General features: G+C 40.6%; 1 protein-coding gene across 1 annotated transcript in view; it reads right to left on the bottom strand.

Moving 5' to 3' along the window:
- The window catches only part of METTL25 (methyltransferase like 25), a 106,331-nt gene that overhangs the window by 20,626 nt on the left and 62,072 nt on the right, over window positions 1–23,633 (bottom strand). Inside the window, exons 6-8 of the mRNA XM_077807710.1 lie at window positions 7,337–7,431; window positions 5,254–5,283; window positions 1,906–1,979 (exon numbers count right to left, since the gene is read on the bottom strand). Coding sequence (XP_077663836.1) covers window positions 1,906–1,979; window positions 5,254–5,283; window positions 7,337–7,431 — 199 coding nt within the window. The remainder of the gene's footprint in view (window positions 1–1,905; window positions 1,980–5,253; window positions 5,284–7,336; window positions 7,432–23,633) is intronic.

Genomic DNA, 23,633 nt, shown 5'->3' on the forward strand with positions numbered 1-23,633 from the left:
AATGCAATAAAACCTCTGGGCAAATGCAGTCTAAAGACTACTTAATGGCTATGCATTTAAAAGATTCTTTGAAAAAAATAAGCATTTAGTGTATCTGTCCCACAAATCAGAAGCAGCATAGTTGTAACAAGAAAGATATATACTGAATACATGGAGCTCTAAAAAGTCAGAATAGGCTCTTAATGACTCAAGGCATCATAATTCATTCTTTTAATTGTCTTAAACTGCTTTTTAAGTGTTATTGGATAAGGAACCTGACATCTTAAAAACTGCTGAACTGGTCCCACAAGGCTTCACCGAGACAAAGAAAATTCCAGCTACTTCATCAAAACTGGAGACATTTCACATTAGCGAGCTTAAAAACTGGGCCTAAAACTCTTTTAATTTCAAAAGTGCAATCTTTATTACTTCCCCCATGTTACCTTTACTTTAATAGATAACATACACTGGTCTAGCCCATACTTTCAGTTTTTACAACCTAGTTCTCATGTTCTGCTAAATCTTCTTTGTAGTTTTATTATACATAATGTCAAGCAAAGGAAGAAATTCTTCTGTTGGGAGGTTGCCCATTGATGGAAAAAGCTATGCTCCTACCCCAAATGCCAAAGACAATTTGCCAGTTGTCCTGGGTGTCCACACTGGCTCTTGGGCTCCCTGCTGCTCAACTCAATGTGCACTGACAGGCCTTCAAGTCAGTAGCTGACTATGAGACCTATGATAAAGAAGCACTCTCAGATGCAGTCTGTATAGCTCAAAGCTGTATTGCTGTGCTCACCACATGGAAGAAGGCAAGAACACATGGTGAGGGTTTAACCAGGCCTCAACTTTACTAGTCAAATTATCTTCAAGGTTACCATTGAGATGGAGTCCCGTGCATTGTTCCTTTGCTAGTTCTTGAGGGTGCTCTCACCACAGGGGGAGTCAATCATCACACTAGGAAGTTCTCTGGGGACCTCCATCCGCCCACGAGCATCTCTCCCACTTTTGGGGGCTGAGGCAAGAGGAGATATTAACCCCCATCCTGCTGCTAGGACTGCTATAAAGGGCATTGGCAGGGTGGTCCCCCCAGGGTAACGTTCTAGCCCCTGGTTTGCATTTCTCCCCAAGGGATTAGACATGTTGCTCCCATCTCGTAAGGAGATGTCATTGGGATGCTCATTATTTTACCATTCTTTCTTGAATATGGAGCCTAAATCAGCTAGTTCCTCCACTGGGCACCTGTCAAAAGTTGTGACAACTTAAATGACTCTCACATGTGCCCTCTGTGTGGGAGAATCCCAGCCCTCCGATTGTACAAAAAACTCAACCCCTAGATTTCACTGTGAGGAAGGTGAAAACCCAACCAGCCTCAGTCAGTCTGGTGGTATGGGGAAAAACTCCTTCCCAGCCCCAAAGCAGCAACCTACATAAGGGAGAGAGGGTGAGTCGACCCCTGGACAGATTGGAAAACAGGAAGTGGCCCTGAGCACAGGGCTATTTTTATGGCTCCAGATCTCATGTCAAATCCAGCAAGACCTCCAGCCCATCCTGGAAGTCCCATGGGGGGCCAGAAATCTTGCAGGACCTGATCCACCCTGTCCTTTATGCCCTCTCCCATTGTGGGAGCCACCAGACTCTCTCCTCACTAGGCTTTTTATTGAATTTGCAACAGTTGCCTACATGTCCAGTGCCAAGGATAGGGCAAATACCTCTGCAATGCTGGAAGGGCAAGAGCTCTTTGTGGATGGTATCCTCTGCATATGGATTCAGAGCAAATGAAAGAGCCCAGTATTATTTACTGACTGCATTCGTAATATAAACAGATACAGACAGAATTTAGGGCCTCATTCTGCAACTCTCATGCTAGTAGTTACAACTTGCAGAATAAGGGAGGAAGAATTAGGCCTTGGTCTCAGAATTTCATACCTTTTGATGACACCGTAACATTCCTCTATAATAACCTGTAGAACAGCTCGATAAAACAATGATTCTGTAGGCAGCTGGAAAAAAGAAAGCAAAGAACATCAGGAATGTAAAGTTGGCATCAAAATCAAGACCAGAGTAACCAGAATGGTGTTGGCTGCCTTACCTAATTACTGGTTCGTATTCTCTCAAACCAGTCTTATTAACCTGGTTGAGAGGACAATTTACTAATTTTCCTGTTTGCAAGTTAAAATGGGTCAGAGGACATCATAACCATAATTGTGAGAAAAAATAAACACAGGAAACTGCAGAGTTTGATAGGAAGTGGGTGGAGGGATAGGGATTAGAGAAAAAGAAAGGAAGATGGGCCAAATTCTGATCTTCATTTGTAAGCCCAGAGAACTCTATTGCAGTTACTGGAGTTATTCCAAAATTGCACCATCAAACTTCAGAGCAGAGCCTGGTCCAATGAATAAAAAAAGAGGCAAAAGGAAAACATACTACCTGTGTCAAAACATTTTCTTATTTATAGCTACTTTATCATGGTTCCCTGAAACACTGATATCCATGCAGAAAGTTCTGCACTTATAAAAACAGTGCAGTACATTTAAAACTTCATACCTTTAGGTATGAAAAATGTGTTTACTTAAGAAAAGTTAATGTTTGTCCGTTAAAAATGTAGTGCCAAATGCATCTCCTGTGTAAACCCACTGAAGTCAATGGGCTTACAATGGGGATAAGTTGGCCTGTAAATCTAGTCTATTAAATACTTGTACAGTTAGTGTGCATACACAAAAAAATGATAAATTACACAATAATGATTTAAAGTACTCAGAGAACAGAATTTAGACAGGGATTTAAAAAATGAGAGACAAGTGCGATATTCCCGCCAGAAGCAAGCCGCTGCAATAAATCATACAGACATTCTCAATCACAATACTTTCCTGTCTCCTACAACAGTAGTACTAAGTGAAAAAGTTACTGGTCACTACCCTGCAAGATTAGGAAGACATCTGGGGTTTGCCTTTTGTATTTGTGGTTACATGATTGTAAATTACTTATACTGTAGTGAAAAATATTATATAGCTTCTGGTTTTATGTTACCCAATATCTGTCCATAAATTATAGCCATATAAAAATACAGTTACAAATACTTTTCAGTGAAAAAAACTACTAAATATTCATGCTCATCCTGGTCTTCACATTTCAATTTTCTAACAGCTTATGAGTATGCAATTTAGCATAAAATATTATGTTAATTTGATCTCAGGCTTTTGGAAGTGTCAGGGTTCCTTCCCCACTCTGAACTCTAGGGTACAGATGTGGGGACCCGCATGAAAGACCCCCTAACCTTATTCTTACCAGCTTAGGTTAAGAACTTCCCCAAGGTACAAACTTTGCCTTGTCCTTGAACAGTATGCTGCCACCACCAAGCGTTTTAAACAAAGAACAGGGAAAGAGACCACGTGGAGACGTCTTCCCCCCAAAAGATCTCCCCAAGCCCTACACACCCCCGTTCCTGGGGAGGCTTGAGAATAATATCCTAACCAATTGGTTACAAAATCATCAAAGACCCAAACCCCTGGATTTTGGAACAATGGAAAAATCAGTCAGGTTCTTAAAAGAAGGATTTTATTAAAAAAAAAAAGAAAGGTAAAAATCATCTCTGTAAAATCAGGATAGAAAATACTTTACAGGGTATTCAGATTCAAAACACAGAGGATCCCCCTCTGGGCAAAACCTTAAAGTTACAGAAAACAGGAATAAACCTCCCTCTTAACACAGGGAAAATTCACATAAAACAAAAGATAAACTAATCCGCCTTGCCTGGCTTACCTATACTGGTTGCAGTATTGAAGACTTGGGTTAGGATGGGTTGGAGAAGACGGATTTCTGTCTGGCCTCTCTCAGTCCCAAGAGAGAACAACCACTTAAACAAAGAGCACAAACAAAAGCCTCCTCCCAAGATTTGAAAGTATCTTGTCCTTTGGGTCAGGTGACAGCCAGGTTAGCTGAGCTTCTTAACCCTTTACAGGTAACAGGATGTTGCCTCTGGCCAGGAGGGATTTTATAGCACTGTATACGGAAAGGTAGTTACCCTTCTCTTAATATTTATGACAGGAGCTCTCAGGCTAGCAGGTATGGTCCACACCAATCATGCTCCTGTGCTGAGTTTGTATCTGCTTTCTGAGAAAATATGGACCCAGCAGTGACAGCTGGGAGGATAAGAGGAATGGCCTACATGGTTTAGGAGTTTTGTCTGCAGTGTGCTGTACCAGATTCAGGAACACAACCAAGTACCAGGTTAGGCTTCTGGTGGAGCAAAACACTGTTAAATTTCTCTAGTTACTAACTGAATTTTAACCATGGAATATGATCCCAGAGAGCCAAGTATGTCAGTAACTGTTTGTTAACTTAATTAAAAGTTGTGTGTTCAAGACCTTTTACATAGTATTAGGAGCTTTTATAATTTACTTGCTATATAGATAATAAAACATTCTTAAAATACACGGGACTATCTTACACTGTAATTTTTGTTTCAATAAAAAAAATTAGTTTACTGCTGTTTAACTTGTTTTAAAAGTTAGATGTACCTAAAGTTCCGCTCTTCCTCCTTTATTAAAATAAATTTTTAATAAAAATTTGAAAAATAACCTTTTCCACGGTTTCCCATAGTATTTTATGAACAATATTTTTACAGTTTCATATTATTTCCTTGTGGACAAGTTTTTGCCTCAAAAACACCACAAGTGTTGGAAATCTCTGCAGAAATTACCAAAATTTAATGAGTTGGGAAGAGCCTGAACTAACTCCTTACTCCTAGTGACCATGTTGCTAGACCTAAAAACATTGTGGTTCTTCAGAATAAAGGGGTCAGTGAATCCTCTAAAGATGAGCTTCACTGGGCTAGGAGCCTCTGTTGGAGCAGTTCGTGTAAGAAAGCATCCAAAGTTTGGAAAGGTAATTTTATACTTTAAGTTTTGAAAGAAGCACTTTTGGATTTAGTGAAGAATATTAACCAGCATGATTAAGCATAAAGTATCTTACTATTAAAATAAGGTATTTTCAACTATATTAAAATTGTACTTTCTCTAAAATATATGTTAGCTTACTCTTAATTGTCTGAAGAAAATAAGATACGTTAGCATCACTATGTGCAGACAAGGCAATAAAAATGCAATTCTGTGTGCTGAAACATGATATCAATCTGACTTTGATTTATATTCTGTTAATTGTAGTGTTTTAGAACCCAGTAAGTCACAAGTTCAGGAGAAGGTCATGTATTAAAAGTATTCAAAAAGAGAAAACAGTTTTGTCATTAGAAGGGTTAAAATAAACAACATTACTTACCACTTGGCTGACCGCAACTCGTTCCAAAGCCTTTAAAAGTGAAGAAATTAAACAGCTATGTTTATTCTTTATCAGGGCATTTTATAATCACATTGTATAAAGCCTGGTGGAAATGACATTTTACAAGATTAATTATGTGATATAACATGAGCGTGTACACTTACGAGTGTTAAAACCATTAGAGGTTGCTAACCAGTTCACTTCTGTTACTTAGGGTTTATTTATAGGACAAGCAATGATAAAGGAATGCATAGATATAGATAGCTATATATAGCTTCTTCAATTTTTGAGAGCACTAAGGAAAAAACAAATTTATTTTTTCTCGGCTATATTCCTATACAAGTATAAGCATAATAACAGCTCACTTTAGATATTATAATGTATAGTTTAAATAATCTTTTAATTTAATGCACAATATATTAAAATATCTTTTTAAGTCTTTAGCGACTACACAAATGTTCATTTTCAACTCACAGTATTTAAAGTTAAACAAAATAAAAACTTTAGAGAGACTGCAGTTTAAAATGTCATGTAGATCCTTTAAAATAGATTTTTCCGCCCATGAATCCTGATGGTGTGAGAGTATTTGATTTTTATGATCTAAGGTGACAAAGAATTAAGAAAAAATATGAAATGGGTGGAAGATTTTTCTACAGTTGCTCTGTGTGGCCAAAGGCATCTCCAGCTGGTTGTTTGCCTCTGAAATAGAACATTCTATCCTTGTCAAAAGGCAGCCTGAGCTTACTTCCCCTCTCACTAAATAAGGCTTAATCTACACTAGAAAATTAGGTATGTTTAACTATGTCAGTCAGGGGTGTGAAAAATCCACATCCCCTGAGCGGAGTAAAGCCAACCTAAGTCCCTATGTAGACAATTCTAGGTCAACCTAGCTACTGCCTCTCGGAGAGGTTGATTACCTACACCAATGGTAGAATCCCTCCCATTGGTATAGGTACTGTCTACCCTGACGCACTAAAGTGGCGCAGCTGTGTTACTGTAGTGTTTTCAATGTAGATAAGCCCTAAGAAAGAGTGGGAAATGGAAATTCTATAAGGAAAGGAATGGGCTAATCTGCCATTTGATCTAGGGTATAATGGATATATTACTGGGACAACGGAAGATGGCAAAAACATTTTGGGAGGGCTTACTGAAGGGTTTTAGGGTAACGTACGAAGGTTCTAGAATTTACATTTTGGTCCATATCCTTAACCACTTGAGATGTTTCATGCAGTTTGTTGAGGATGTCACATTTAGGGGTGACACCATCCTGTATAATTGTCCTGACATGTTTCAGTCTTAAGATCTCTAATGTTAGCTCTGATCCCTTTAACCTTGACATACGGGCCTGAGTTGGTTTTTGGCAGGTATCTGTGTGAGTTACCAGCTGAAATTGAGGCTAACAGCATCTGTTGTGGTGCATCCTGGGAAAAGGGATTAAAAATCAACAGAGATTAGAGGTGGCGGTTTCCTAATGCCACAGTAGTTGAAGATTTAGGGTCATGCCTTTATCCTCAGATTAAGCATCAATCCATCATCCTGTGCTGATGTAAAATGAGTATACAGGAGCACTCTGTCTCTTGGTGCAATGTTAGATGATTTCCTGGTGTAAAGGCTTGTATAAGTGTGTAGGCCTACTCTGGTTTTGGGGCTAGAAAGGCCTGTTTACGGTCTTGTACAGTTAGGACATTGAGTGTTATGAACAATGAACCTTTTTGGGGAAGTCAGTGATGGTAGAAGAAATACTATCCCTTTTAAATCACTGCCATGACCTATTGCCCTGAGAGATTACTTTGCTTAAATTCAGTTCAACAAGATTGTGGCCTTTTTGGTCATTTTAAAAATTTTTTTTGTCTATCTTCATTGTTTCCTGCCCTTTGCAAATATAAAATGTGCAAAGTTGGAAGGTTAATACAATTTTTTTTACCTATAATTTATCATGCATACAACATTAATGATGTTATCCTGTAGAGTCTGGGATTTAAGTCATAGCTCTAGGATTACAAGCCAAAAATAATGAATTCTATAACATCTGGATAAAACTTCCAGTAGGGAAAAAAAAAAGAAAAAGAAAAAAGAACCATACTAAGCACGCTGACATTCTGGCATTGCGACCACAGCACCAGCCCTCTTCCTTTAAATACCGGCACATGGGAAACCCCCACAATCCCGGAGAGCAATCTGCAGATGAGAGAAAAATAGTGTGTTACTTTATTAAATTCTTCTTCTCTTAAAGTAAATCATCTATTGAGAAAGACAAACAGTAGTTGGAGCATAGGAGCAGCGCTGTGTAACTGTTATTCCTATCCAATAATAGAAAGCATATTAGTGTTATGAAAAAAGATATTTTCTCAACAACAGATGTTTTTGCTTTAGGCTTCATTTTTGAAATCTTCACATTTTCCAAAACTATTCCTCCAAGACCGAACCAAGTGAATTCTCTGCAAAGTCTTTCTTTCTTTCTTTCTTTCTTTCTTTCTTTCTTTCAACACATTGACAATCATCCCAAGATGCTGAGCTGGCAGCCCATCAATGTAACAGGACGTATGTATCACTTACTGCTGTTTTCTTTTACAGTAAACAATTTTTAAATGGTATTTTGGCAAGTCATTACCGAATGTGTGCTTGTTTACTAAGTGCTGACGGCCTGTTTTGTTGTTAGCCATTATGTTTGTTTTCCAGAAAGGACCAGCTGCAAAGGCTCTTGCTGCTTCTTCAAAACACCAGAGCATTTACATCACAGACTGCGACTGAGTTTGGTTCAGTCTCTTTAACGTTTCAAGTGACAACAATGCTCCTAAATTAATGCTTAATCCTAATGCAACACTGGGACAGCTAAACTGGCAACATTATGAATACTACCTGTGTGTACGAAAAATTCTGCTAGGTTTTCTTTAAAAAACACTTTGATGTCAGCTGACTGTTTAAATCATTCTGAATGTGATTTTAATACTTAAAAATGAAAACAAGTTGGATAGGATCTTGGCATTTCCATTTAGAAAGATGGCTCTAAAATATTTTAAGATTAATCAAGGAGAAGAGGTTAAAAAGAGGCCAGTGGAAATACAAAAGTCTTCAGATTTATAAAAAGTTACATGCATTCAAAGAATGGGATACAAACCTGCATGCAGAACTCTTTTCAAAGACCTAGTAGACAGAAAAAGGAGACCAAAATTGAGAAAGGATAAAAAGACTCCAGACCAATGGACTAACAGTGGAAGCTCTAAGAATTAGAGAATGTGGCTAGCGAAGGGCAACCAGGAGAAGAAAAAGAGAAGCTCCCTAAAATATTAAGATGATGTTTCGGGAAAAAAGACCAACAGAAGTCTTTGGCCTACAAGGTATGTCTACACTGCATCTAGGAATTGTGATTCCCAGCAGAGGAAGACAGACTTGTGCCAGCTCTGCTGGAGCTAGCATGCTAAAAATAGCAGTGTAGACATTGTGGCGCTGGGGGCAGCTCAGGCTAAGATGGCAGGTGGGCTTGGACTCGTGGTTAGCCTGAGCCCCCAGTGATGCTGCAATATTCACACAAAGAAAAGGAGTATTTGTGGCACCTTAGAGACTAACCAATTTATCTGAGCATGAGCTTTCGTGAGCTACAGCTCACTTCATCGGATGCAAGCTATTCACACAGCTATTTTTAGCATGCTAGCTCAAGCAGAGCTGGCACTAGTCTGTTTACTTGGGCTGGGAATCACACCTCGTAATTCCAGTGTAGATATATCCAATGGAGTCCTATGTACAATAAAGGAGGAGAGAATAGTAGGTTTATGTTTAAGATAATTTATCTGATCTCTAGTCATAATCTTTATTTGCAGTCCTGTTCACAGTGGTCCTAATCTCAGGATAACAGCAAAGGTGTAATCTGTTGTGACATATATTTCCCTGTATTTTTGTCACTACTGAGTGCAGAATGTATCACATCGATCCTCACTCAAATTCTGCTTTTTGTGAATTATTTTAAGTGAAGGGGACTGTAAATGTGTGATTTTATATGGAGGTAAAATTAGGATGTGCTTTTATGAATGTATTAATTTTAAAATTAGTCACTATACCCAATATCCTAATTAGCTTTACAGAAGCATGGTATAGTGAATAAAGCACCTAACTCTGAATCAGGAGATCAAGGCTCCACTCCCAGCTGTGTCACAGAACTGACTGAGTGGCTTGGGTTAAGCCATTCAACCAAATAAACTTAACAAGATTTGAGGACTGTGGTGGATAATCAGCTGAACATGAGCTTCCAGTGTGATGTTGTGGCTGAAAGGGCTAATGCAATCCTTGGCTGCATAAACAGGGGAATCTCGAGTAGGAGTAGAGAGGTTATTTTATGTCTGTATTTGGCATGTGCAACTGCTGCTGAAAGAGTGTCCAGGTCTGGCGTCCACAAGTCAAGAAGGATGTGGATAAATTGGAAACGGTTCAGAGAAGAGTCATGAGAATGATATAAGGATCAGAAAACCTGTCATATTGTAGATTCAAGGAGCTCAGTCTATTTAGCATAACAAAAGAGAAGGTATGGGGTGACTGATTACAGTCTGTAAATACCTTTATGGGGAACAAATATTTAATAATGGGCTCTTCAGTCTAGGTGAGAATGGTAGAACACGATCCAATAGCTATAAATTAAAATTCAGACTGGAAATAAGGCGTACATTTTTTAACAGTGAGAGAAATTAACCATTGGAACAATTTACCAAGAGTTGTGGTAGATTCTTCATCACTGACAATTTTTAAACTGTTTGGATGTTTTTCTGAAAGATCTGCTCAAAGAATTATTTTGGGGAAGTGCTATGACCTGAGTTATATAGGAGGTCAGACTAGATTATCACAATAGTCCCTTCTGGCCTTGGAATGTATGAATCTATAATACAGAGATAGTAATATTATTAACCTATCACACAAAAGTGCTCTGAGACTTAATCCATTAATGTACATATCGTGCTTTGAAACTGTCTGATGGATTATGTCATAAAAATAGGAAGAATAACTACCATACCATGAAAATCTATGAACACAGGGGTGTCTTAGGTAGATATTAAGTTAGGCTCCAGAATAGAATGGAACTGCATGCTGTTTATGTGGGTAAAATTGGGAATTATCCTGAAGTTCAGTACCCTGTGGAAAGGTTTGCTTGGTTACTGGACTGACTGAATCTACCATGACAAAATGAAGGTTCATATATGAGACTATGTCTTTAGAATCCCAGAAAGTATTCACAAAAACAGTTTCAAGACAATATTGTATATAAAATAATTCAGGTCAGCGTAATCACTGCTGTAACTATTGGCTACGTCAGAGAAAAATTTGGCAGATTATTTATGCTAAAGTGATAGTTAATAAGATTCTGTGAAATACATTTATGCAAAGAAAACTGTTACGGTTTTATTGTTTGGTATGCAGTAATAAGACTCTCTATAAATGCATGCATTATAAATATTTTAAACAAAAATTAGCAAGCTCTGAAAAGAAATTGCAGGTTTTAATCATGGAAGTTTTATTTTCTCCTCTACTCTGAGAGTGTTTTCTCATTATCCCACTCCAGAGTCACCCATCACCCATACAAGTTAAAAATGCTACAATCTGAGCTAGGCTAACATTTATCTACTGCACCTCTGATAAATTAATCTAAACCATTTCTATTTTCCCTGAACAAAATAATTAGTAAAAGTGCTGTCATCCACTCATGATACAGAAACAAGCAGTGAGGAAAAATAATGCTCTAACACTGTACTTTCTTCTAGCTCTCCCAATATGATTTATTTTGGTAGTATATTTAGAATGTAAGCTACTTGGGGCAGGTTTTAAGTATCTTAACCCATGTCTTGTATACTCCCACGCATACTGTGGGTGTTTAAAACAACAATTCAGCAGCTAGATAAGCCTGTATTAAGCAGCTATTTTTATGAGCCACATTTTTAAAACCTGGACACCATTTTTGTGCCTGCCATTATTTGTAGGCACTAGTAACATTACACAATGTCTAATTACCTGATTGCTCACAGGTGAGATTTCTAACCAGCATTATTTTTACCCTCAAAACTGTAGGAGGTAGAAGGGAGACTGAGTTGATTCATATTTAAAAGTCATGTTTACAGTTATTTTAAAAAGACATATTGGGTTTCTTTTAAATATTTTGCAGTGAAATGTCCTTTACAATGAGGATAATTATAGTTTGAATCAGTATGTCTGGTCTCTAAGAAAAAACAAGTTTGGATCTCAGAAACTTCTTTAACAGAATCCTGAATTGGGAGTTCAATAAATATTGATATATAAACCCTGAAAATGTTCAGGAATACTTTGTGGATACATTATGAAAGATTGTATAGCAAATCTTTGTACAGCATATAATTGTGAAAGAGCCAGTCTATTGTATATGAAGCAACTAACACGACATCTTACAATTCATTAAAGGAATGTGGATCACGCAGAACTCCTCTCTCTATACAACTTCACACAAAGTGAGTAATTCTAGGTAATGGGATGAAGCACTGAATAAAAGCTGAAGTGGAGTGTAGACCTATTCACTGTTAATGAAACAGATATATCCTGACATGTAGACTAATAACTTACAAAGATCCCACAGCACACGTGTAGCAGAAGGAATAGCAAGAAAGAGCATACCAAAAGGAGCTGCTGTCAAAAGAGCTAACGTCTCACAGTCAGGCTCAATTCTGTTATATTTAGGTTTATCGGCTCTTCATAGGCCACTGTGTACTTCTAATACCACTCAATATACAGAGGAAAGGCTCATATGAGGTATAACAGAACTGAAGCAATGCCTTCTCACAACATGAGCACAAGGTTCCCAATTCTGTAAGGTATCTGAACACATGCTTTAAATCCCACTGATTTTAATGGTCCCTACATATGTGCCTAATACTGAACAGAACAATTTGGTAAATCATGACCTAAGCAAATATTAAGGGATGTTCGACTGGTTCCAAGATGCATGTCACGATTCTCCATGTGTTACAGACAGTGCAATATGCAGAAGACACACATCAGATGTAAATGAGCTAACATCCAGATCAATGGTCCAACAACACAAATCAAGGCATTGATTATGCAAAAATGCACAATGCCAGACCAGGTAAAGCATTCTGATGTACTGTGATGAAAACAACCCCTTCTTATAGCCAAAGAGCATAAGTCCTACTTCTAAACCCAGACAAAATGGAGGTAACATTGGTGTGTTTATGGAGTACTATTTTAAAAGCAATTATTTGATTTAATTATTTCTCCATTCTGTTTATTTCTATAGGCTAGCTAGTTACCACACACAAGGAGAAAAACTATTATCAACTGAACACAGAAAATAGTCTTTAAGAGTTTTGTAAGAATTAATTTTTTTCGAAGTAAGTTGAATTATGTGTTTCCATCTCTTCTGGGAAACCAACTACTAGTTACGTACTTTAATATTATTGCATCTGGATTATTTCATAATGCATTAATTTTTTCATGAAGGTTGTGTGTTTACTGTTATCTGATCTTGATTTTGTAATTTCAGTTTTATGGTCTTTTAGAGGCTAACAATCTGTTTTCAACTACTATTCTGTAAGGTTTTGCAGAGAGTTTTTAACTCCAACTACTCTGCCTACATTTTGGAATGTCCATTTTATATTCTATGTCAGCTTCATTTGTAGTTGATGGAATTCTTTTCCTTTACTTAACTGTTCCCAATGGGGAAAAGGGAAGATGCAAGTGGATGCTGGATTTATAGAAAATGTCACTGATGATTCGATTAAGCAAGACATATTAGCCAGAATTTTTTTTTTTTTTGGATTTTTGTCAACTACCCCCACCCTCATAATAAATTTTAATTCTTTCAGCATGTTGTAATGAGGGAAAAGAGCTTCACACTCCACCTTGTCAACCACTCCATTCCACTGCATAGGTCCCCCATGCTGATTTGTTTGGTCAGCATTTCATGGCTAAACAAGAGTTGTATAACTAACTAAAACAAATATGTGTGGATAGAAAATAGTGCAACTTATAATCACGTGGCCAGGGTGTGGAACACTAAACATACCCTGCTTCTTTTGGTGCTTATAGAAAAAAAAATATTTGGCAGTATATGTAAGAGCAAAGGATTTTTTTAGTTTGGGAAGTCCTGAGTAACCTTTTCTTGTATTTGTTATTCCATTCATATATGTGGAATAGGCCACAGAAAAATGTTTAGAGAGGATAGATACCAATGTCGTCAATTTTACCCAGTTCAGTGTATTGTTTGGATCAATGTATAGGAAAACAGTGGGCCTCACTCTTCTGTGTTCTATGCGATACCTGGTATAGAATTTTATACTATGCAGAGTGAGTGTAAAATACCACACTTATAGTCTGGTAACATTTTAAATTAACGTTGCACATGCATAAATGACTCCAAAAGGTGCAAAGCAGTGAAGGATCAAGGCCACTATATTTTACTCCTTTAGCAGAGAAAGTTCCACAGTGTATCTTGTTTATTGCCTGATCCAGTGTTTTTGAAGACTCGTTTGCATTTATTAAAATGTTTTCTTTCTTTTTAGTTCCCAGTGATTCTCAAGTGTTATGCATAGAAACATATTCAAAAGTTTTCCTCTGCAACTTCTGAAACAGAATGGTTTATTACTAAGCAAATAGTCCCTAATGCAGTCAATTTTTTTTACAAAACTTTTCTTACAGACTCATTCTAATTTATTTAACACTAAACATTACTCACTATAGCAAACACAATTCATACTGGGTGGCAAGGCAATGACTATCCAAATCACCAACGGTTTATTTTAAAGAGTACAAATCCAATTTCTTGTTTTACTGTTTTCAGTAACATGTAGATGATTTATAAATTCTGGTTTGGAACACTATTCTTTTTCTTCAGATCTATGACAGATAGTCAACACAAATCAGTTATTACACTATGCAACGTACTATAAACATAGAGGATACTGGTTTCATTCAAATTGCTGATGCCCTTTCTCTTCTCATCCTATTGTTAAGGCATTAAGCTATTCCAATACACACATAACTAAAAATAGATGGAGGTGAACTGTGATTTATTTTCTAGTGACTGAGTCCATCAGTTTGTATATAGTATGTGGCAAACAGAAGGCAGAAATAACCTTTTAATGTACAGACCGAACTGCCAACTCTACTCAGGATTGCATTTTGTTTCAGAAATTATACTCTCCAAAGGAAAACAACTGTCATTTATATCATTTTTAACCTTTACCTTGGCTGAAGCAATTTGTTACTGAAGTGTTGTGAAATAGCAGTCTCTTAAAGTGTTTCAGCATGAGTATAACTTGAAGAGAAAGAAAGCTCATTCTAATTTAGCACTGACATAACTATAATATTACTAAACCCAGAGATTGTATAGTCTGGAAGCATTTTAATAGCTTTGAAAGTGACACTGACACTTTAAACTTGGCTTTCTTACCAAGATTGCCATTGAAAGTAATACAACAGAAATCTGATTCTAAATTGGATTTATCTTTCTCCATTTTTGCTACTTGTTTTTATACTGGTCTTGCTATAATAGAGTTAGTGTTGTTGATTCCTCTTGGTACTATCTAGTTCACATGGACCAACATGGTGACATCATCTAGTGTGTTCTGTATGCTTATGAGCATTTTTTCCCTATCATTACTTAAGAAACAGCATTTGGTGAAACTGAATGGCTGCTGTAACTTTATAAATATACAATGCAACAAATATCAACCAACATGCAACGCTACTTTTATGGAATATTGTTTAACGTATGTTGTGTGCATTGTTATTCCTGAAAAGTGGCATTTTAAAAAAATATTTTGATGTTATACCTACATTACAAAACCCACATCTCATGCAAATTTTTTTCTTTTGATATTCAAGCTCCAGAGCTCCTGTCCATTTCATTCCAGTGTCTCAGTTTTCACCAATTCCTTCTACCCCAAATTCTCCATTTGTACTTCCCAATGTATTTATTGAGTCTAAATTCCTAACTTACTCTTCTTCTTCAGTCTAGGACACAGTGTAGAAGCTGGAAACATAAAAACTCTTGGACCAGATTCTTTAAGTTCATGGAAAAAATGGTTACCCCACCTTTTTGTAAATGTTGTTCTTCAAGATGTGCTGCTCATGTCCATTCCATTGTAGGTGTGCGTGTGCCCACATGTGAGGCTGTTGGAGACTTTTGCCTTAGTGGTACCCAGCAGGGCCGGCTGTGGCACCCTCTGAAGTGCTGCGCTCCTAGCATGGTATATCAAGTGCTGCTGGCCCTGCGTGCCCTGTCGGTTCCTTCTTGCCGACAACTCTGACAGCAGGGCAGGAGAGTGGGTAATGGAATGGACATGAGCAACACATCTCAAAGAACAATTACAAAAAGGTGGGGTAACCGTTTTTTCTTCTTTGAGTGCTTGCTCACGTTGATTCCACTGTAGCTGACTCACAAGCAGAATCCATGGTGGCGGGTTCAGAGTTCACAGTCTTGCAGATTCGAGTACTGCTCTGCCGAAACCAGCATCAGCCTGAGCCTGCTGGGTCAGCACACAGTGTGAAGCAAAGGTGTGGATGGACAACCAGGTCTTGGCGCGGCAAATTTCCTGGATCGGGACCCGAGCAAGGAAGACTGCTGATGATGCTTGTGCTCTAGTTGAATTAGCCATCACAATCGCTGGCGGGGGCACCTTCGCCAGCTCATAGCAGTAGCGGATGCAGGCTGTGATCCAGGAAGAGATTCTCTGGGTAGACACTGGGCAACCCTTCATCCTGTCAGTGACTGCAACAAACGATTGTGTAGACTTACGGAACAGCTTTGTTCTCTCTATGTAGCAGGCCAGTGCCTGCCCAATGTCCAGGGTACACAGCCAGCTTTCCTCATCTGTAGCATGAGGCTTCAGGCAGAAGACAGGAAGATATATCCTGACCAGTATGGAACTGGGAAACGATCTTGGGCAGAAAGGCTGGCTGCAGACGCAGCTGTACCTTGTCCTTATAGAAGACCATATAAGGGGACACCCTATTGGCTGAGGTTATAGTGACCAAAAAGGAAATCTTTCAGGAGAGAAGCAGAAGGGAACAGGATGGCAGGGGCTCAAAGGAGGGCCATGTGAGCCTGGACTGCACAAGGTTCAGGTCCCAAACATGTGTGTAAAGGTGCTCCAGAACTTTAAGGAACCATGCTATCATGGGATGGGTGAAGACCGACCTGCTGTGAAACAGGGAATGGAAAGCCGAGATGGCCACCAGGTGCACCATGAGTGAGGACAGCAACGAGGCGAGATGAAAAGGTGCTGCCTGACGCGATCCACCAGGACATTCTTGGCTCCGGGCAGGTGGGCGGCCACCAAATGAATGGCATGCCGCACACAAAAATCCCAGAGGCTAAGAGCTTCCCCACAAAGGGCCAAAGACCTGGAGCCGCCCTGCCTGTTGATGTAGTACATTGCGGCAGTATTGTCCATCAGGACCTGCACCACCTTGCCTTTCAGGTGTGGGAAGAAAGCCTGACACGCCAGGCAAACAACTCAGAGCTCCTTGACATTGATATGAAGGGACAGGTTGTGTTGCAGCCAATGGCCCTGGGTGTTGAGCTTGCACAGATGGGCTCCCCAGCCCAGGTCTGATGCGTCTGAGACCAAGGTGAGCAAGGGTGAGGGAATCATGAAAGGGACTCCCTGCAGCACCAACCTGGTATCCCACCACCAGTCCAGAGACGAGAGGCTGTGGCTCAGCACCGTGACCACTGGGTCCTATCGGTGCCTGCTGGGAATGTAGACCGAGGCCAGCCACACTTGCAGGGGCCTCAGACAAAGCCGGGCATGACTTACCACGTAGTACATGTGGCCATGTGGCCCAACAGTCGCAGGCATGTGTGGGCCATGGTGAGCGGTTGATTCTGTATGTGGTCAATCAACTCCGACACTGCTTGAAAGCATGCTTCCAGCAGGAAGGCCCTGGCTTGCATGGAGTTGAGAACTGCTCCGATGAACTCTATGCTTTGAACTGGCGTTAACGTGGATTTTTCTGTGTTTATTAGGAGACCCAAATTGCTGCAGGTGGAGTGCACCAGATCGATGCTCCTCTGGATCTGCTCCAGAGACTTGCCCTTGATGAGCCAATCATCGAGATACGGGAAGATCTGGACCCCTTGAGGCCTCAGGTAAGCCGCTACCAGCACTACACATTTCCTGAACACCCTGGGGGTCGAGAACAAGCCAAAGGGGAAGCTGTAAACTGGAAGTGGCGCCCTGCCACTATAAAGTGTAGGGAACATCTGTGCCCTGGGAAGACTGAGACATGAAAGTAAGTGTCTTTTAAGTCAAGAGCGGCGTACCAGTCCCCCGGATCCAGAGAAGGGATGATGGAGGCCAGTGATACCATGCCGAACTTCGACTTCATGAGAGTCCTCTTGCGGCCCTGCAGGTCCAGGATGGGTCTGAGCACCACTTTTGCCTTTGGGATTATGAAGTAGCGGGAGTAGAATCCTTTTCCTTGCATATTCCGAGGAGCCTCCTTCATGGCCCCCAGACTGAGGAGGTTCTCAACCTCCTGAATGAGGAGCTGCTCGTGAGATGGGTTCCTGAAGAGGGATGGGGAAAGGGGATGGGTGGGAAGAGGGGCGGTCAAAAATTGCAGGGGATAGTCCCGAGCCACTATGTCCAGGACCCAATGGTCCGCGATAACCTGCGACCAGGCCGAGCGGTAAGGGAAAAGGCGGTCGAGGAAAGGGTGGGACGGATCTGGGTAGTTGGCTAGTGTGTTGCTCCTGAGCGCACCCTCAAAATGAGCACTTCTGGCCCCCCTGGTATTTTGCCGGGCCAATCTGTGCAGGAGATGGGGATGACTAAGGGCGGTGGTGGTTCAACTCCGTGTCCCTTTTCCTCGTAGGCCCCTGCAGAGGCTGCCACTGCCTAGGTGGTGGAGGAGGCCAGAATGGCTGCCTGGACAACTGAGGTGTGTGCATCTACAGGGAGCAGAGGATTGCCCTCGTGCTCCTTTAGGCCGTGCAGACCCGCATCCGTTTGGTTGGAGAACCGGCCAACCCCAACAAATGGAATGTCCTGGATGGAGGCCTGCATCTCCTGGGACAGGCCGGCGGTTTGGAGCCAGGAACCGCGCCACATGACTACTGCCAAAGCGACCACTTGGACAGCTGAATTGGCTGTGTCCCAGGCCATCTGGAGGGAAGACAGGGCCGCAGGGGTCCTGTCATCCACCAGGGTCACAAACTCCTGGGCCACCTCCTGGGACATGGAGTCCTTCAACTTGGGGAGAGAGTCCCACAAGTTAAAATTGTAGTGACCCAGGAGGGCCTGATGGTTCGCCACCCAAAACTGGAGGCTGGACATAGCATAAATCTTTCAACTGAACAAATCGTCTCTTCACCTGGATTTGTTCTTCGGGGTAAAACTAGTGGGCCCCTGTTTGTCCCATTCATTAGCCCCCAACACGACCAACAACCCTGGTGGAAGATGAGTGGATAAGTACTCAAACCCTTTTGTGGGAATGAAGTATTACTTTTCTGCCCTTTTTGAGGTGGGGGGGGGGAGCGGTGGGAGAATGGGGTTTGCCAGATGGTTTTGGCAATATTCAAGACCCCTTCGTATACCGTAAGCACGAGCTGGGCTGGGGCAGACATGGACAGCACATTAAATAATGTGTCCACCTGTTCCTCCATCTCCTCGGCCTTGAGGCCCAAGTTAGCTGCCACCCTGCGGAGCAGTGCCTGATGCTAATGGAAATCGTTCAGTGGGCTAGCCCTAAAAGGCTCTGCCATTGCCTCGTCTGGGGAGGAGGAGGATGGTGGATGACCGAGGAGGTCCAGAGGTGTCCTCACCTGCCAGGGAGGGTGGCCTTGGGGTGGGTACCGGCTTCACACCCAAGGCGGTTACTAGGATGCCCTGCACCAGGGCCAGTGCTGCAGGTACTGGGGGCGCACCTGTGGTCTGTCTGACGCAGCAACTGAGGGCTGGCGAGAGTGGGTTACCAGCATGACGGGAACGCCCCATGCATTCCAATATGGCCAATGAGTCAGCCACTGGCTCTTCTGCTAGGCCAGTACTGATGCTGCTGACTCACCCTTTGGAGCCCAATCACATTGTCTGGGTGAGGGGCTGAATTGTGCCGCCAAGCCCAAGAAGTCATCCCCCTCCGGCTACTGGGGCAGGGCTGTGGAGTCTTAGCAACAGCAACCAACAGTGGGACGAAGACATCGGCCTAGGCCCTTTACCGCTCCCTGGAGTTGGTGGTGTGTCCTTAAAGGGGAAGGAACTCCCCACGGCCGAGCCTTTAAGCGGTCTGGAGGGTGTGAGGACCGAGTGGGGTCCTTTGCCCAGAGCCCCTTGGTTGGGCTTGGCTGGTGCCATCTTCTTAGTCTTCTTCTTCGGCACCAGTGACGGGGATCAGTGCTGGGAGAACCCCGGAGCTGGAGATGCACTAAGCACTGAAGTTGAAGTGCTGGGTTCTGGTTTGGGACGTGCTGCCTCCGCAGCTGGGAGCAGGGCAGCCTTCATCAGGAGGGCCCTGAGACATATGTCGTGCTCTCTTTGTGGAGAGTAGGGCATGTACGGGGGCAAAGTCCCCACTGGGACACTACCTAAACACTTAAAGGGTACTTAACAACTATCTAACAATGATTAAGACAATGTACAGGTAGGTAAAGCACAAAGCTAAACTAGATGAGAAACCACTAACCACTTCAGAGTAACAGCCGTGTTAGTCTGTATTCACAAAAAGAAAAGGAGTACAAATCCAGGTCCCCTCCCCCCCCCCCTTCCTCAGACGTTCTTGTTAAACCCTGGATTTGTGCTGGAAATGGCCCACCTTGATTATCATACACATTGTAAGGAGAGTGATCACTTTACATAAGCTATTACCAGCAGGAGAGTGGGGTGTGGGGAGAGAAAACCTTTTGTAGTGATAAACACCCATTTTTTCATGATTTGTGTGTATAAAAACAAACATCTTCTGTACTTTCCACAGTATGCATCCGATGAAGTGAGCTGTAGCTCACGAAAGCTTACGCTCAAATAAATTGGTTAGTCTCTAAGGTGCCACAAGTACTCCTTTTCTTTTCACGAACCACTTGCGAAGCAAGGGAAGAGGTGCTCCGACTGACCACCACGGGCATTAAGAAGGAACTGAGAGGGCGCAGGGCCAGTGGCACCTGATACACTGTGCAATGAGTGCGACACTCCAGAGGGTGCCACAGCCAGCCCTATGGGTACCAGTAAGGCAAAAGTCTCCGATGGTCACACACATGGGCACAAGCACATCTACAATGGAATCGACATGAGCAAGCACTCGAAGAAGAACTATACAAATTGACGTCAGCTGAGTTTCTAGCACCTTAGTGGTTATTTGTAACAATGTTGGGTATGAGAGTAACAGCCGTGTTAGTCTGTATTCGCAAAAAGAAAAGGAGTACTTGTGGCACCTTAGAGACTAACCAATTTATTTGAGCATGAGCTTTCGTGAGCTACAGCTCACTTCAGATAGAATGTGATTTTTTTGAGTTAACAATGTCCCTTTAAACAACAAGAATCCAAAACTGGCCTTATTTTTGAGGCACCAAATAGAACTCTAATTATTAGCCAGTGTCTCCTCCACCATCCACATTAGCACGCACGGAGTCTATCTAAACCTCTGGCCTTATTTATAAACTAAAAAGTCACAGTGAAATAATAAATTAAGTTATGGTGTGAAATTCTGATCAAAGACAAAGAAAATTGCTATTGTACTTGTTGACCAAACTATGTACTGGGTCTGGATATTAAAACAGAAAGTCCTACAAAAAGATAATTAGGTATTGTTTTGTTTTTGTCAAAAGCCAGTGAAGACTGACTTAGAGTTGCAGTCATCTTGCAAGACAGAGCTCTCTACCATTGTTTATATATTATTTTGAGATGAAGTGGGTGGGAGGGGAGGGACAGGCGGGGAGATATCTTTCAAAGGATTCCTTGAAACGGATGTTTTCATTTCCTCACGTTCAAAGTGTACAGAACCTTGAGATCACTTATTAATTTCGTTTACACTTCAATTGCATTTTTCTACTATACAAATTCACGGTACATGAGCATTTACAATCTCTTTCTTTGGCCACAAAAATAATGAAGTGCAAATAAAAGAAAAAGGAAAAGAAAAAAAAAGAAAAAGAAGAAGCATCAGCAGCAAGAATATTTTAAGACTCCATTTCTAACCATTTCTGGCCAGCTATAAAATACCCCAAGGCAAAAATAAAATAAGTTGAAAGCCTGCAGAAAACACAACAACTGACTGAAGATCAGATACAGCTGTCAGTGTGAGGTAATTGTACAAGGACTGCCAAGCACATCGAAAAAGCTCCGTATTAATCACATACTTATTGGCAGGGATGGCTTTAGGATTCTGGCCAAAGTCACACAGTGAAGAGTAACACGATATAGCACCTAACGCTTGTACACAGCTGAATCCACAAAGCTGGCACTAAGATCTGCTCATCAGCTATTTAATTACAAAGACCAATACCTGGGAGGTAACCACCATAAAAATCATTTTAAAGCTTGGGTGGTTCATCATATATTTAGTGGTTAAGATAAAACCATCCGTAACAGATGGGGTAAAAATAAACAAATCTATTCCCTGATTCCTATTTTGTTAAAGTTGTTAGAAAAACAGCAAAAGTGTACAACAATTTCATTTCTATCATGTAACAAACTACGTGATTTAAAGAGTCTTGAGATCGTTTCCTTCTGTGTAGCCTGAGCTTTGCTTTCTTTGAAGAAATATGGTCAGCATTCCTAGAAGTATATGATTAAAATACCCTATAGAAACAACAGCAGCATGAGTCATATGACAATTGTACATAGTATTCTTTTGTTTCCCTTTCCCCTCCCTCATTCCTTTTTCTCTTTCCTTCTGTCTTGTTCTTGCTACTTAGATTCTTTTTGATATTTCTGATTAAAATATTTTCCATATACAAAATGAATTTTGTCCCTGAAACTCGATATCAGTAATACATGACGTCTTTATATATAATATTGAAAATGAGATAAAAACACTAAAGAAAGTGCTAAGTGAAGGTGTGCTAACACAAAATCAACAGTTTTTATTATATATATATATGTTACAATAAGGTCTATAGGCCCCAATTAAGATTGGGACCCTGTTGCCCTAGGCTCTGTACAAACACAATCGTGAAATATAGTCCCTGACTCAGAAGTTTACAATCCAAATACACAAGACAGAAAAAAGGTGGGAGGGGAAACAAAGTCAATGAAAGATGAAGTGATTTGCCCAAGGTCATACAGAGGTCAATGACAGCCAGGGTGGGGGCGGGGGCGGGGGGAGGAGAGAAGTGGGTATAGAAACCTGGTCTGGGAGTTATGAGGTTTTGGTTTAAATCTTATCTCTGCCATAGGCTTTATGTGTGACGTTGGGCAAGTTACAACTTTTCCCCATGTACAGCATGATGTGCTGTGAGGTTTAACTCATTAACATATGTAAATATTTTGAGAAGAAAATCACTTTATAAATTAAAAATATTTTTCAAAAACATTTTATTACACTGTAATGAGGTCAGATAAAATTGTGTAGCATACTCAAACTTTTATATATTTTTATGACAGTTTCTGTTTTTGTATTCTTTATTTCCAACTTATTTTGCAGTTAAGAAACTTACTCTGTCCATTCTTTATGAGAATGGGGATTTGGCACAATATGTACTTGGTGTCCAGCTTTTTCTTTTTCTCTCTTTTTTTTTTAAGTAGGGAAAATCTTTGTCATTGACTCTTCTTGAAGCTATTGATTTGTTTGTCCTTGACCGTTCTCTCTTTACTTTTTACTGCCTGATTTGCAATTTCAGGTTTCAGAGTATAATGCTGTCTTTACTAGTGAATGTTTTTGCATTCAAGACATTTGTAAATAGACTAGCATTTAATACATCTTCGTATGAGTGAGGCTTTTTTAATACTCGGCATATTGTGGCTATGTCAGAACTAATAGTTGTAGGTGTTTCCAGTTAATGTTAAGAAAGAGTACAGTTGTTTGAGTTATAACAGTGTGCGCCAGGATTAGGAAGTGTTGGTATTAGGAAATTATTACTAATCAGATTTTACCTAAGATTAAGTCACAGTTCTAAAAGATTTTTTTTATATAATTTTAGCAAAGATTTGAGTTCTCACTTTATTAATCTCTCTTATTACAAATATTTAATCCTTTTTCCTTTTGGTAACACTTCCCATATTTGTTCATTGGCTGACAACTTTGATTTATTACACTGCTTGGTCTGAAGATTAAAGCAATGAGTGAGTGTTGTCTCTGTTCACCTCTGCACCTGGGGAACTAGAATATGCAGCATAGTACGATCCATTTTGACAGTGTTGCATATGTGAGACACAAATCAAATTTCTTCTCCAGTAATATTGGGTGATAAATAGAGA

The sequence above is a fragment of the Eretmochelys imbricata genome, chromosome 1, assembly GCF_965152235.1.
Source record: "Eretmochelys imbricata isolate rEreImb1 chromosome 1, rEreImb1.hap1, whole genome shotgun sequence".
NCBI classification, from domain to species: domain Eukaryota; kingdom Metazoa; phylum Chordata; order Testudines; family Cheloniidae; genus Eretmochelys; species Eretmochelys imbricata.